The following is a 14,062-nucleotide window of genomic DNA, read 5'->3' as shown; positions in this document are numbered from 1 at the left end:
TGGGACTCATCAGATCAGAAAAGGACATCTACATCTGTGCTAGTTGCCCACACTCTTTTTATCGTCATTGTAGAACTGGTCGATCCACTCAGTGAAAAGGCGAGCATAACTCATCTTCTCCCCAAGTATAGACCTGAAACAAGTCAAATCACACCCTAGAAGTGCCCGTTCCCTTCTACTGGTATAAAGCAAATGTGGGGTCACTGACACATCTGAATGTCTACATGTAAGTGTAGCTGAGAGGAATTCTTCCCCAAGAGCAATCCATCATAGTGATTTAAATACAAGTTGCCAGCAGCCCTGGCCTTATTTCACCCACACTGGCTATTGATGTCTGAATAAACTCAATAGGCAATTAGCTTCAGGCAAATTCTCAAAGCTTGATATAATTAGACACACTGGGCATAAGGCTGCTGCTGACAATGCACCTGTATGAATGTGTTCCCCAATGGATATTTATTTCTAATTAAACTAAGGTATGTGGATTTGGGATAGGACCCAATCTAGATTATTATAATCTTCATGACAAAGATATGTTTGGACCCCTCCATGTGTTAGGAAACGGAAGAGCATTCCTATTCTTTTGGGGGGTCCTTTCTTGCATTCTTTAAATGGTTCCTTCCAGACAGCCTCCTGGCTGTCCTATTTTATTAATTGGATTTCATTCAAGGTAAATTATGACTGAGAATTTCAAACAAAGTGCTAATCCCCTGAATGAGCTAGTTCAGATAAGGATTGAACAGGGCAGACACAAAAATAGTGGCCTGATTTTCAACAATTGTAGGATTAGTGTTGAGTCCTGCCTTCCAAGTCCACCCAAAGTTTTCTGGTTCATCCTTCTCCTAAGCCAGAAGATGCTCAGAAACACTATGGTAGGGACAGATAGGCTGGACACTGGTAGGAAATACGAGTTTTGGGCTGTCTGTATCTGCCCTGTAGACCCTCATTGTGTCCTATGAATGCTAGAGCTCCTTCTGCTGCTCAGGGTATCTGGAGACAGAAAAGCATCTAGGAGGTGTCCACTGAGCCCTGGGTGGAATAAAAAGGTTGCTGTTGTCATGCTCTGCCATGTCACAGCTTCCTGGCTGGAGAGCTGGGGAGTTAGAAGAACTCCACCCTTTAATATCATGAAAATCCCAAGTAGATGATGAAGGGATGTGTCACGTTGCATTTCAGGGAGTTTGCATTTGAGGTTCTCACTATACCTTTGCTCCACTTGGCTGCTTTGCTACCAACGAACAAAATATGATACTAAACGAGAGGTGGTCAACTTCATAAGGAAAATCTGACCCAAAATGTGTGGGGTTGTACATATGTTGGGGAGAGGAGAAGGGTCATATATGTCCACAGAGGAATGCTTCCAAGGGTGGGTGTTTATGTACTGTTAGGTCTGTCCCAAGCGTATGCTTTGCACGTATGCATTTGCATGTTTATCCGTACCAAAATGTGGTTTCTCTTTATTTATGTATTCACCATAAGGGCAATCTGCCAGTCTTCCTGCACTGCAGGAATGTCCCCATCAGCAGAGGCACCCACCCTGTTGGTTTTCTGTGAGAGGCAGGTGTAAATTCTGGTGTAAATTCGCATTACTGACCTGTGCATGTTCATTCAGAAGCTTGGACCTCACGTTCTGACATTGTGTTTCCTTCTTTTGCATTTGAGCTCAGCAGCAGCCTGTTGGCATCTTGTAGCATTTTTGGAGTCCAGAGCTGTTAGAGGGCAGTGCCACATAAAAATAGGGAGTGGGACAACCCTAAAACTTAAGGAAACAGGAGTAAATATGAAGTGATGAGAAAACAAGAGACAGATGGCAGAGTCAGAGCAAGGTGCAGAGAATTGTCCAATATAGTACAGCAGTGGTTATTAGAGGATGCTTTAGGAAAAGGTACTGGGCAAAACTTCCCCAAAACACTCTCCTAAACCTCAAACAGAGACTTCCTAAGCTAAGTATTTCTGTACATTTTGTACCGAACAGAAATTGATTTATTTTCCAGGAAATGGTCCTGTGACCCCTTACACACATGTAGACTGTGAACATGCACAGTACCCATGAACATGAACAGCTTTCCACAATTCAGCTGTAAGAGCAAAGAACCACTTCTTTCAATTTCCTTTGAGCCTGATTCATGCCTGCCTCACTTGATACCCCCTAGTTCTTCCACTGCAAAAGACTACAGATAGTAGATCCCCATCTGTCTACAGATAAAACCCTTTCAGCGAAGTAGCCTGGGATCTACCATAATCATTTGTGGAGAGGGCATCAGCGGTGGGGTCACTTGGGATAGGGGAAAGAGACTACAGCAGGAACACAGGAGCAGCAGAAGAATGGACAAAGGGCATCTGCAGCCCGTTGTGGGGGGGGCAGAGGTCCTAAAAGTGGGGCTGTTGAATAGGGAAGGTGGAAGAGGAAAGAAGAAGAATCTACCTGCTCTATAAAATTATTTTCTTGGATTTATGAGTCAGTATTTTTCATGGACCTCACAAGCACCCAGAACCATGACACAGAGAATACCCAGTGCTCTTCTTATTTGCTTCAGTTCTTTGTTTTTATCTGGCTTTTATTCTTTGTCTTTTCCAGGTTGAATTTACCCCTGATCAGATTGAAGGTGAGGAAGATGTGTTTCTCTTCTGTACACAGTAAATACCATCACTGGGAGGTGCTGGCAAGTGCTGGGGTGGACATGGGTGTGGTATTGGAGCTGCCTTGAGAAGGGAGTTGACTCCCATGCTTTAATTCATGGCTTTGCTCCTGCTCCAACCCTCCTCCAAGTCTTCTGTTGAGTTGGTCAAGAGAAAAGGGGGAAAGTCATGCACTATGCAGGTTAGGTACTTATTTCATTAAAGAAAACATCAGCTTCTCTGCCAATGAGGCAAAACCAAAAAAGAAAAAAACCCCCCACACCGCCAAAACCTCAGTCCAAATATATACTCTTTCTTTAAGAAAACCCACTAACAAAATCTCAATCTTTTCAAGAGAAAGTCTCACAACTGTGCTTTTGAGAACTTTTCCCTGTACTCAATCAGAATTTAATGTGTCACAGTTTTGTGACAGCTCTCCAGAAACCAGCAAATAATGACAGCGATGACTTTTTTTTTCTTTCAAAGCAAAACATCAGCATTAGTTTCTGAACCCCTTGTCCCAGCCCAAGAAACTGATACTGAAACCTCATGCATGATGTCCTGGGAACACTACCACTGCAGCTGTCCCCTTCTTCCCCAACTACCAGCCTGTTTTTTACTTAGGAATAATTGATAGATAGAGTAAAACATCTGGCAGAATTTTGCTTTGGTCTTTAAACACTTGGCAGAACTTGGTAGAGCCTATGAAAGATGGTATCAGAAAATGGGTTAATTAGAACAGATGGGAAAAAAAAAATCACAGGCCATCCGGTCAGGCTGATTCAGAAAGGAGAAATACAGAAAGAAGGCTTTTCTGAACTGGAACCAAATGCCATAATATCTTAGAGATTGAAGCTTTGCCACAGACTTCCAACATTACCTTGGGATTTTCATGCCCCCCTTTAATGGCTTTAGTTTCTATTTTCTAACAACAGGTCAAAAATAACTCATGATTGGAGGCAACTGTCAATTTCTGGGAACCTGCCCCTTTTCCAATCCCAAAGTCATGGGAGAACTGTAGGAGAGGCACAATTCTGAGCAACAAAACTTTGAACTATTCCAGCAGCACACAACAGCTGGATCTCTCATCAGCTAATGTTTTGGGGATTGGATGGGACCCACCTAGTTTTTATGTCTTGTTTTCTCTCTCCCTGAGGAGAACTAGCTATAGTTCTATAGGAGACTATATCAGAGAACGGGAAAAGAAAAGACCTATTCAGAACAAAACAGGATGCTTGTCTGGCCATCAGCCCATTGGAATGGCTAGGAAATGGCAAATCTGGAGCAACCCCAGGGATGCCATAAAAGGTAGCAGGTCTAGAGCAGAGGTAGACCATCTCTACAAACAGAAAGTTGCATCTTCTTTCTTTTCTTCTTTTCTTCTTACAGCTGCCTTCTGGTCTAGCTGTACTGACTGCATACACAGAGAAAAGCTGGGAATCCAGGACTTGTGAAATAGGATGTCCCTGAAATATCAAAAGGAAAGCCATGGCACAGGAAGCAGATAACATAATCTGTGTGAGAAAGGCTATGAGACCTCCACGTCAGCTACAACAGCATAACAGAGTTATACTGTGTGCTAGCACTGGGGAGAAACACTAAACCCACTCAAGGTTAATCCTACAGTTGGTTCATAGGTTCTGCCATGAGTTGCTGGAAGGAGTGCCCGATGGCCTGAACATCACCTGGGGACTGATCACTACCCATCAGTCAGCTCCTCAATTCCTTTCCTCTGGACCTTTAGAAGGTTCTTAGGTTCATAGATGAGTAGGCAGACAGACTGATAGTTTCCAGATGGATATTTACTCCTAGGTAGAGCTTAGATGCTTCAGATGTAGAATTATATCTACAGCATGGTCCACAGTTGTCCTTGGATTGTTGCTGGCATGCTATAATATAGTTATCTATACTAGTTTGCACATGTCAAAACCTTGCCAAGAAATGTGCCATCAGTTTAAAAAAATGGACAATCAGTATTCCAGTGCTTGAGACTGTTTTATTTTGTGTTAAAAGCACAGGTTAGAAAGCAAGAACCACTTGCCATGATTTATAGCTGCTATACTGGCTGTTGGCATGACTTGAGAGTTGGGACTCACAGGAGCTCTAGATTAATACGTCTTTTTAATCTGTTTTCTCCTTCCCATTCTCTCTTCACTCTCTCAAGCTTCCAAGATGGCCAGCTCTACCTTTCTTCTGGGTTTCAGTTGCACTTGTTTTGTTCTGGGTTCATTTCCAGCTCCATGCTGCACTGTTAATTTTGTCAAATTTCCTCTTTCAGGAAGTAATCAGGAGGTCAGGGTCACCTGTCATACCTTTATATGTGTTTTTTTAAAAATACACCTCTAATGTATAATAATCACCTCTTTTTCTCTTTCTCTGTTGACCAGATGAGACCTAGGTGTCTCAGTGAGACTAGATGCTTCCCCATTTGTCAGCTGAAACTAGATCAATAGGAAGTCCATCCTCTGCATTAGATATTACTGGCCTTCAGTCTGTCATCATTGACCCAATTGGTTTTCTGGCAGCTGATTCTGAATTGAGGTTGTGGAGGAGAAACAGGCAATGCAGCATCTCAAGGTCTTTTCCAGCCCTATCTTCTAGGATACTCTGAACCTCTTCCTCTCGTTAAGGAAAAGACTTTGTTGCACCAGACTTACTTCCCTGCAAGGATTCATTGTTATGTTAGCCCCCCAAATGTTACTCTCAGAAGGAGAAGACTGGACTATGGGTGAAGCCATGTGTAACACACCCATCTTTACATGTCCTCCTGCCTCAGCTGTGAGTGAAATCATTGGCTGTGGCAATGCATATTTATGAAACTGGATTTCTGGTCTCTTCAGCCCCCTAAATTGCTGAAAAGAGAAGAATATGAGCTGTTCAAGACGAGAAGATAGGTAGCAATTAGGCATATGAAAATATACACTGCTCCTGCCAGTGGTTTAACGGCTAGCAGGAGGACAAAGGAGACCATAGCCATGCTGGTTTCATTGCTTTGATGGAAACATGCATTAAGCCAGCAAATGCAAATGCAAATGAAGAAAAAAAAAATAGGCTGCTTCTGTATATTGACAAAATGGGTTTTCCAAACCCACAGGCCAATGCTCTGGTGAGAGGCGGTTACATCTGATTTTAAATTAAAAAAAAAAAAAAGGGCAGAAATGTGAGCTGTCAGTAGCTATGATGAATTGTGAACCTTTAGGAGGTGGTGCAAAGGGTGCTCAGGCAATTGGTCTCAGGGAGTAGGTAAACGGCAGACGAATGAGTAGCTCAGGGAGGTAGGTATATTTCTCATCCACCTCAGCTACTGAGAGCCCCAGGAAAGGACAGAGCTGGGAGTGGGTCTCTGGCCCCCTTCCACTGTCAGCAAGGAGCCCATGAAAATCCACTATTGCCCTCTGCTGGAGTGAGAGCTGCCAATGGGGCCTGGGCTCCTGCCGGTGACAGGGGAGGCAAAGATCCAGGGGAGAGAGGCAAGGAGAGAAAGAAAGAAAGAGAGAGCAAAAAGGAGAATGCAAGGAAGAAAACAGGGGAGTGTTAATTAGTCCAAAATGAGAAAATGCATCATTGTTTGAAAGTGTTGGATGAAGAAGGAAATGAGTAAGATATAAGGGGAATGATAAAAATGGAAGGGGAGGGAGAAAGGAGGAGAGGCAAACCCAGCAACACTGGAAGAAGGAAGGAGAGAAGGAAATAAGCAAAGGAGAAGAAAGAAAAAAGAAGGAGGGGGAATAATGAGGAAGAGGAAGAATTGAGAAGGGAAAGACGGAGATAATCTGGCATGCAGAGTGCATGGATGAATGGCTGAATGACTGAGGATCTAGGGAAAAAAAGATAGCGCTACTGTTGGAGAGTAGGAGGGAAACATATAGAGAAGAGTAACAGCAGGGCAAGGGGCTGATTCAAGGATTCACAGCTTTAAAACCAAAGGTATATTTGTGATCACTTGTAGACTGTGCATTCTGCAGTGTGTTCATTAAAGGATAATGGCTTATTACTGTTGCTTGTGCCTTGAGATGCTCCTCTATCTCTGCAATGTGTCTGCAACTCCAATAAAGAGAGGCAAACCTGAGCAACTAGTGTGTCTGGGGAAGTCTCCTAGGATCCTGCAATGACCCCATTAATTAACGGTAGAACAGGGACTCTGTCCCATGGGAATGCTCATGTCAAGGTACTGCTGCTCGAAGGGACTCTCTCTTTTTCCAGAAATAAAAAGAAGACGTGAGGATATGTTCACAAGGATGTAGTGGAGAGCAGCTGGCTGTCTTGCAAGGGGAAGGGCTGTGCATGGACACACAGGGGAAAGCAGGCAGATGTGAAACCACTGGAGGGAATGATTGCATCTCCACACATGAGATCTGGCCTAGCATCAGTAGTTGGTGGCATAGCAAACCTGACTTCTCCAGATGCAATTGGATTGGGTGCTAGAAAAAAGAAAAATCAGAGGATTCTTCTAGATCTGCTCCTTGACACTGTTAAATACAACAATTGGTCAATTATAAGGTTTTCGATATACCTTCACCCTCCTCACCAATAGACTGCTTGTTGTGTGATTATTCCAGTAGGTTATCATGGCATATCTTGTAACCTGCTGTTAGAGGTGCTCCTTTATCTCAGTGGGTTGTGCTAGTGCTCTGTAAGTGTATAACGCTGAATAAAATATCCAGTTAGCTAATGAGCAGAACTGCCATTGAATTCTGTGCCATCCTGAGTGCTCCTGATAAGCTGGAAAGCTCTCAAGGCCAACCATTTCTATAAGGTTTTCTGCACTTCCCGATGTTAGCTGAGATGGAAATACCATGAGAAGAGAATTTGACCTCTCCAATTCCATTCCCCGATTGAACCGGAAAATGCAGGGGAGGAGGAACACAAACATTGCAGATAACAGGAACAAGAAAGCTCATCAAACTTGTTCCCAAACTGCAAAATAAAAGGATCAGGCAGAGTTAGTTAAGGGGAAGGTCTAGGCTTGCTTTGACTTTATCTGAGGGAGAATGGCATGCATTTCTTCTTATCTTTTTGTCTTCCAGAATTTAAGGAAGCGTTCTCACTCTTTGACCGGACTCCTAAATCTGAGATGAAAATCACATACGCACAATGCGGAGATGTCTTGAGAGCTTTGGGGCAGAATCCAACCCAGGCTGAGGTCATGAAAGTGCTTGGCAGACCCAAACCAGAAGGTTGGTGTCCTCCTCTGTGTTTGTTTTGAAAAAGGTCACTCCAAGAATTATTCATGAAGCAGATGAGGTCTCCATTTTCTGATGGAAAGATTGATTGTGAAATAACAAAGGATATGGAACAACCTCTGCAAATCGCTAGCAGAAAAGTAAATGAGGAAAAAAATGATCTTGCAGTCAATATAATTGGCTCAAATTTAGGAGAATGAATTAATTTAATGGCCCTGTGCATCAATGTGTTTTACAATGACAAGTTTTTGCCCTTTAAAATTGTTTTGATGACAGGCATTCACTTGTGTTTACTAAAAATGCAGACATTTTGAAGACATCCAAAGAAAGAAAGGGATAGACTGAATGTGAGGACATAGCTTGTTCTACAGAAGTGTATATTAGAAGGGTCAGTAATGACTGCAGTAGTATCTCCCTTCAACATTCACCATACACTGGATATCTCTTCAGAACAAAGGAAATCTCTCCCAGACCATATCTACATTCAGGCATTTTCTAGATTATTTCTCCATCCTTTCCTTCCACTGAGGTGGAACTGACAATTAGGCCCTCATTCAACAACTATGATATGTCAGGATATGGCAATGACACAGTGGCAGGTGGGACAAGGAGTCGTATGGGAACAAAATGCCCTCTGATGCTCTTTAAAGGCAAAGAATCAGGGAAATGGGATACACAGCCCTGGTCCTGCCTGTTTGCTCTGAAGCTCCTCTCCCAGTATAGTTTTAAACATCTCTGCATTATAGGGCTGCAAAGCAAAGCTGATTTTGTACTGGCAATGAGTTTCTCTTACTGTCTTCTGCTTAGTTTCATACTTTTATGTTGCATGAAACAGTCTTGGGAGTCTAACAGTATTTTCTTTCCTTGATGTTTGCATGTGTAAGATACTAGGACATATCTATCTGTCTATCTATCTACCTATTTATCTATCTATCTGTCTGTCTATCTATCTATTTATTTATCTATCTATCTATCTATCTATTAAAAACTCATATTTCTCTTTTTGCCAGGCCTCTTTCCCACACTATCCACTCTTCCATCTGTACTTATGATATTTCTATGCTTTTTTCTCCCCTTTAGCTGGCATTTATTGCCACAATTCTTCTACCCTCACCACCTACCCATGGTGGATGCCCCATGATTAGTCCTCAACTCTCCCAGCATCCACCAAACCATTCATTTCCATCTGTGTCTTTGTAGAGATGAACTCCAAGATGATCGACTTTGAGACCTTCCTGCCCATGCTCCAGCACATTGCCAAGACGAAAGACACAGGCACCTACGAGGACTTCGTGGAGGGTCTGCGTGTGTTCGACAAGGAGGGAAATGGAACTGTGATGGGGGCTGAACTCCGCCATGTTTTGGCTACGCTGGGTAAGGTGAAACTTTCCTCATGCAGTTTCATCACTGAGGTCTTTCCCATGCAGCTTGTGTCATTCTGGGTAACCTTTATGGAGAAAATGACTGAGCAAGACTTCAGCCATCACATTGTCCTCAGTTATAAAGACCAAAAAAGTTCTTTAATAATGAAGCTAAAGATCACTGACCTACAGCTCAAATATTTGTCTTTCCTTCCTCCTTCCTCCCTTCCTCCCTCCCTTCCTTCCTTCCTTCCTTCTTTGTTCTAGTGTTTTATGTCTCCAATAAATATTATATTCCTATCACCATAAAATTATCCAAACATTGGAAACCCCATCTATTCCTCCAGTATTTGTCTCCATTTTTCTGCACCTTCAAGGAAAGTTTTAAGATGAAGCACTTTTTTACCAGTCATCTGTTTAACAGAAGTGTCTCTGAAATGGAAAGCTCCTGTTTTTAAAGTAGGGATCAATATTTCTCTGTGCTCTCAAATTTTGACTTCAGAAGCTCAGTTTTTCACACAGAGTGATGACAACAAAATGAGTGCAGGGCAGGAAATTTGGCTGTAACTTAATGACAGGTTTCCAATTTGGATTAGAAGGCACTGACATGTGGTCATCTAAATCCAGCAAGCATTTCTCAAGATCAGCCTTTTCTGCTAGTGTTTGTCCACTATTTTAAAAAAGGATGAGCCTTTACAAAAGAGATTTGATTTAGACCAAAGGATTCCACTGATGGGTTTTGACCTGGGATATCAATTCAAAAAGCCAAACCTTTTATGCCCAGGTGTTTTCATTCAGTGATACATCCATGTCTATTAATGACACAGGGAAAAATAAATGAAATTAATTCTATTTTCCTTTTTATCACTGATGCTATCGGATCAGTTTGGGGACCAAATTCAGTGATGACAAAAAAACACCCACAGGGTTAGGACTGATGCCCTATCTAACCTTACCTGGGACAAAGAAACCACCCTGGGTAGTTTTGTGAGTTTCACAGTACTACAAGAAATCCCTTTGTACTTACTCTTCTATTTCCAGTAACCCAGAACAGTGTGGCAATGTCTGATTTCCAAGTACTGATAGTAAATATTTCAATCTTAAGCATTAGCAGTTCTGTTTAAAGTGGCATCTCTAAATACTGGTCAAATCCTAGGCACAACCAAATATTCTGTAAATTAGCATGCTTCTCTTCAATTTTCAAAAAATCAGTTGAATTTTCACAGGTTCACATCAGCTGAGGACTTATTCCTGTGTGCCAGAACTCAGCGATGGAAAAGTGGAACAACATGAGTAGCAGGGCACACCCAATGCACTTTATTTTATTTTCATTTCTATGATTTCAGGTGGCCAAGAAGGCCAATAGCATCCTGGCTTGTATCAGAAACAGTGGGGCCAGCAGGAGTAGGGAAGCGATTGTCCCCCTGTACTCGGCACTGGTGAGGCCGCACCTTGAATGCCGTGTTCAGTGTTGGGCCCCTCACTACAAGAGAGACATTGAGGGGCTGGAGCATGTCCAGAGAAGGGCAACGAAGCTGGGGAAGGGTCTGGAGAACAAGTCTGATGGGGAGCAGCTGAGGGAACTTGGGTTGTTTAGCCTGGAGAAAAGGAGGCTGAGGGGAGACCTTATCGCTCTCTACAACAACCTGAAAGGAGGTTGTAGTGAGGTGGGGTTTGGTCTCTTCTCCCAAGTAACAAATGATAGGACAAGAGGAAATGGCCTCCAGTTGCGCCAGGGGAGGTTTAGATTGGATATTAGGAAGAATTTCTTCACCAAAAGAGTTATCAAGCATTGGAACAGGCTGCCCAGGGAAGTGGTGGAGTCGCCATCCCTGGAGGTATTTAAAAGCCGTGTAGATGTGGCACTTAGGGACATGGTTAGTGGTGGACTTGGCAGTGCTAGGTTAACGGTTGGACTCGATGATCTTAAAGGTCTTTTCCAACCTATACAATTCTATGATTCTATGAAATCCCCCTCAAATTTCTCCCTTACATTTCTGGAACTCATTTGATTTCATCCTAAAATCAGTGCCTAATATCAGAATAAGGAGATGGATTGGGTTGATCTCTGCTTAACCAGAATGAAGCCTTACAGGTGAATAGGTACCTAATATTTAGATAATTAAATAAAATGGAAAGGATCACTGATCCATATCAGAGATCCTGAGTTTGATCTTGGAATCTTCCTGAACCTCAAACTCAGAGGCAAACTAGATGGTGACTCTACTAAGAGTTTACTTAGTAAGGACTTGGTTAAAAAGTGACTAAAGGCTTCAAAATTTGGCACTTAGAGGAAGCTTATTCTTAGAAAAATGAGTATGTGAACATAATAGCATGTGGGTTTCCATATTTATTCTGTCTTTCTGTTTTTCAGATCAAATTTTCTCAGTTTGCAAGTTCAAAAGTAGCTTTCCTAGCAGTCAGCACCACAAATTAAGCTGAAGAGAAAAATCTCCCCCTCTTCTCTCTCTCTCTTTTTTATCCTTGGATTCTTTGAACTGTGCTTTGTAAATTCTTAAAAAAGGGTTCAGGTACTAAGCAGGCATTTTGCTTTCCACCCAGGTGAGAGGCTGACTGAAGAGGAAGTTGATAAGCTAATGGCTGGTCAGGAAGATGCCAATGGCTGTATCAACTATGAAGGTAGGTATGACCACTCCGGTCTGAGCAGTGGTTGTGTGCTTGAAGGCTTTGTTGCAATTATCCTGAGAAAGTTGAAACCTGTGGAAGATCTGACTCCCAGAGATCCCGATATGTGCTTTTCCAAATTTTAGATCAATTCAGATTCTATAATTCACCTGATATGCCCTATCTGTTGAAGCTTACTTCTATTTTCTATAGCTGAATGACCATGGCCCTTTCAGGAGGTGGGGCTGTATATTCTTATTTTGTTTGCCTTTCTATTAAAAAAATTCACATTATTTTTTCTACCTGCTCCCACAGTTCCTTGTCCACTCAAAAAGAGATACGCAACCCTTTTGAGACTTCTTTACAGAAAATCATTAAGTTTTCCTTCAAAACTTCAGCAAAAAATGTTATCCTTAGCTTCCCCTTTGGTGTCCTAAGAATCCTACAAGACCTTCCAAAGACCTTCCATTTTATTTCACCGCTATTGTAGAAAGCCAGAATAAAAGGATTTGGTCATGAGTAAGTGGACCATGGTTCTCGCTTGCACCTTGCAAGCCTACGTGCTTCAGGCTGTTCAACAAAACCACAATATTGTAGTAGGAATCATGAACACATGTTTTTGTACATAGCTGAGTCCTTCTTAAGGCTGACTATTGACTGACCATTGTATCATCTTGGTGATTTAGCTGGTCTGTCATATTCACTGAGCCTTTTAAAAATGTTTGACTTGGTGGTCTCCTTCTACTTACAAATGCTATATCAACGATTTGAGCTCAGGAAAACATTTCTTACAAGTATTTTAGTGGTAGAAATCTGTAGATTTAGCCTACCCCAATGGCTTATGAACTTATGCTAAATTCAGAGAAATTCATAGCATGGAAGGATTATTGGGAAGGGAAAAATATTTCCTTGTTGCAAAATGTATTTTTCCTTTTCCTTTTGAATTTCAAAATTTTATATAATTAATGTGTTTTTTTAAATGGAGAAAAATGGAACCCAAAACTTTTTGAAACAAAAGCTTAATTTGACTTTGAAATACCTTGTTTGTTTGTAAACCTGAATTCACTGGGGAGATTTGGTGATACCTGACTTGGTGACCTGCCATGGATTCTGGAGGTTAACTCAGGGCATCTTCAGTGCCTCCTGACAGTACAAACGTGCTGAAGTCTTGAAAGCCTTGCAAGATGAGGACCCAGAGTGTCTCATGGCTGTATACTTTGGAAAGCCAGTTCCATATGGCAGCCAGGGGTAAGGGATTAAGCAAGCTATGGATTGACTGATGTATGTGTTCATTTCCACTGGCTACCTGGACTGCTGGCTACACTGCACTGTGTATATATTATCTTAAGGACTCGCAAAGCATTTAGCACCTGGTATCTGGCGTCTTATTTACAAAGTGGTGTGGTCTTCATTGCATCAGAGGAAGCAAGAAGAGTGAATTTAAATAACAACCAAGCTGAGATACCCAGGACCTTACTGAGTTCAATGAAACTAAATTGATAAATGACCCTTTCTTTCTCTTTTTTCCAGCTTTTGTGAAACATATCATGGCTAACTGAATGCCAGGTGAGTCTCTTCTGTCCTCCTTGCATATCCTATTATTTTGGGTTTGGCATCTGAGATAGGCTTGAAGAATATGTAAGTGAATATCAGAGTGAATATTTTCAGCATGCTGTACAAGGAAGTAGGATGAGAATGAGTAAAATGTTATCTTCAGTCTATCAAGTGCACAGAAAATCAGTGACCTTTCTGCAGTTGTCTGGTAAATCTGGACACCTTTATTTTAGAAGTCCAACATAATGTAGCTTAAAAGGATTTGGTTTCCAAAAAACAAGTGCTCATTCCTTTATGATTGACTGGAAACTTCAAAGGATGCATATCTTTCATGTCCATTACAAGTCCCCACTCCTAGACTTCCTCTAAAAAGGCAAGGAGATAGAACTTAGCTGACAAGAGAAAGAGTGGGCAAAAAATGCAAGGAAAAGTAGATAAGAAGGAGGAATGCTTATGTCACTGAACCTACACTAGGAGGATAATCACTGGCCTTCCATAAATCTGGCTCCCAAAATCTCCTGGCAAATGGGTTGGTTTTGCAGGAAAAGACATGAGCTTTGTCCAGCACATCTTCTGGCTTTATTCAGTAGTGTTCTCCAAACCACAGTACCATTAAGGGTATCTCTGTCTCACCATTGCAAATGAGCTGAACTTTATTTCCAGTATTTCCTGGTCATCGTTTATTTTTGTGTTACTGGAAAAGGTGCCCGCTGTTTTCAA

General features: G+C 41.9%; 1 protein-coding gene across 1 annotated transcript in view; it reads left to right on the top strand.

Annotated features, from left to right (window-relative positions):
* Window positions 1–14,062, top strand: part of MYL3 (myosin light chain 3) — a 37,274-nt gene that overhangs the window by 20,292 nt on the left and 2,920 nt on the right. The window contains exons 2-6 of the mRNA XM_072851568.1: window positions 2,579–2,606; window positions 7,647–7,796; window positions 9,003–9,176; window positions 11,726–11,803; window positions 13,319–13,354. Coding sequence (XP_072707669.1) covers window positions 2,579–2,606; window positions 7,647–7,796; window positions 9,003–9,176; window positions 11,726–11,803; window positions 13,319–13,347 — 459 coding nt within the window. The 3' untranslated portion in view covers window positions 13,348–13,354. The remainder of the gene's footprint in view (window positions 1–2,578; window positions 2,607–7,646; window positions 7,797–9,002; window positions 9,177–11,725; window positions 11,804–13,318; window positions 13,355–14,062) is intronic.

Source organism: Ciconia boyciana, chromosome 2 (genome assembly GCF_034638445.1).
Source record: "Ciconia boyciana chromosome 2, ASM3463844v1, whole genome shotgun sequence".
In the NCBI taxonomy this organism is placed as follows: Eukaryota; Metazoa; Chordata; class Aves; order Ciconiiformes; family Ciconiidae; genus Ciconia; species Ciconia boyciana.
The sequence above is the reverse complement of the archived record's forward strand: the minus strand, read 5'-3'. Positions and strand labels throughout refer to the sequence as shown.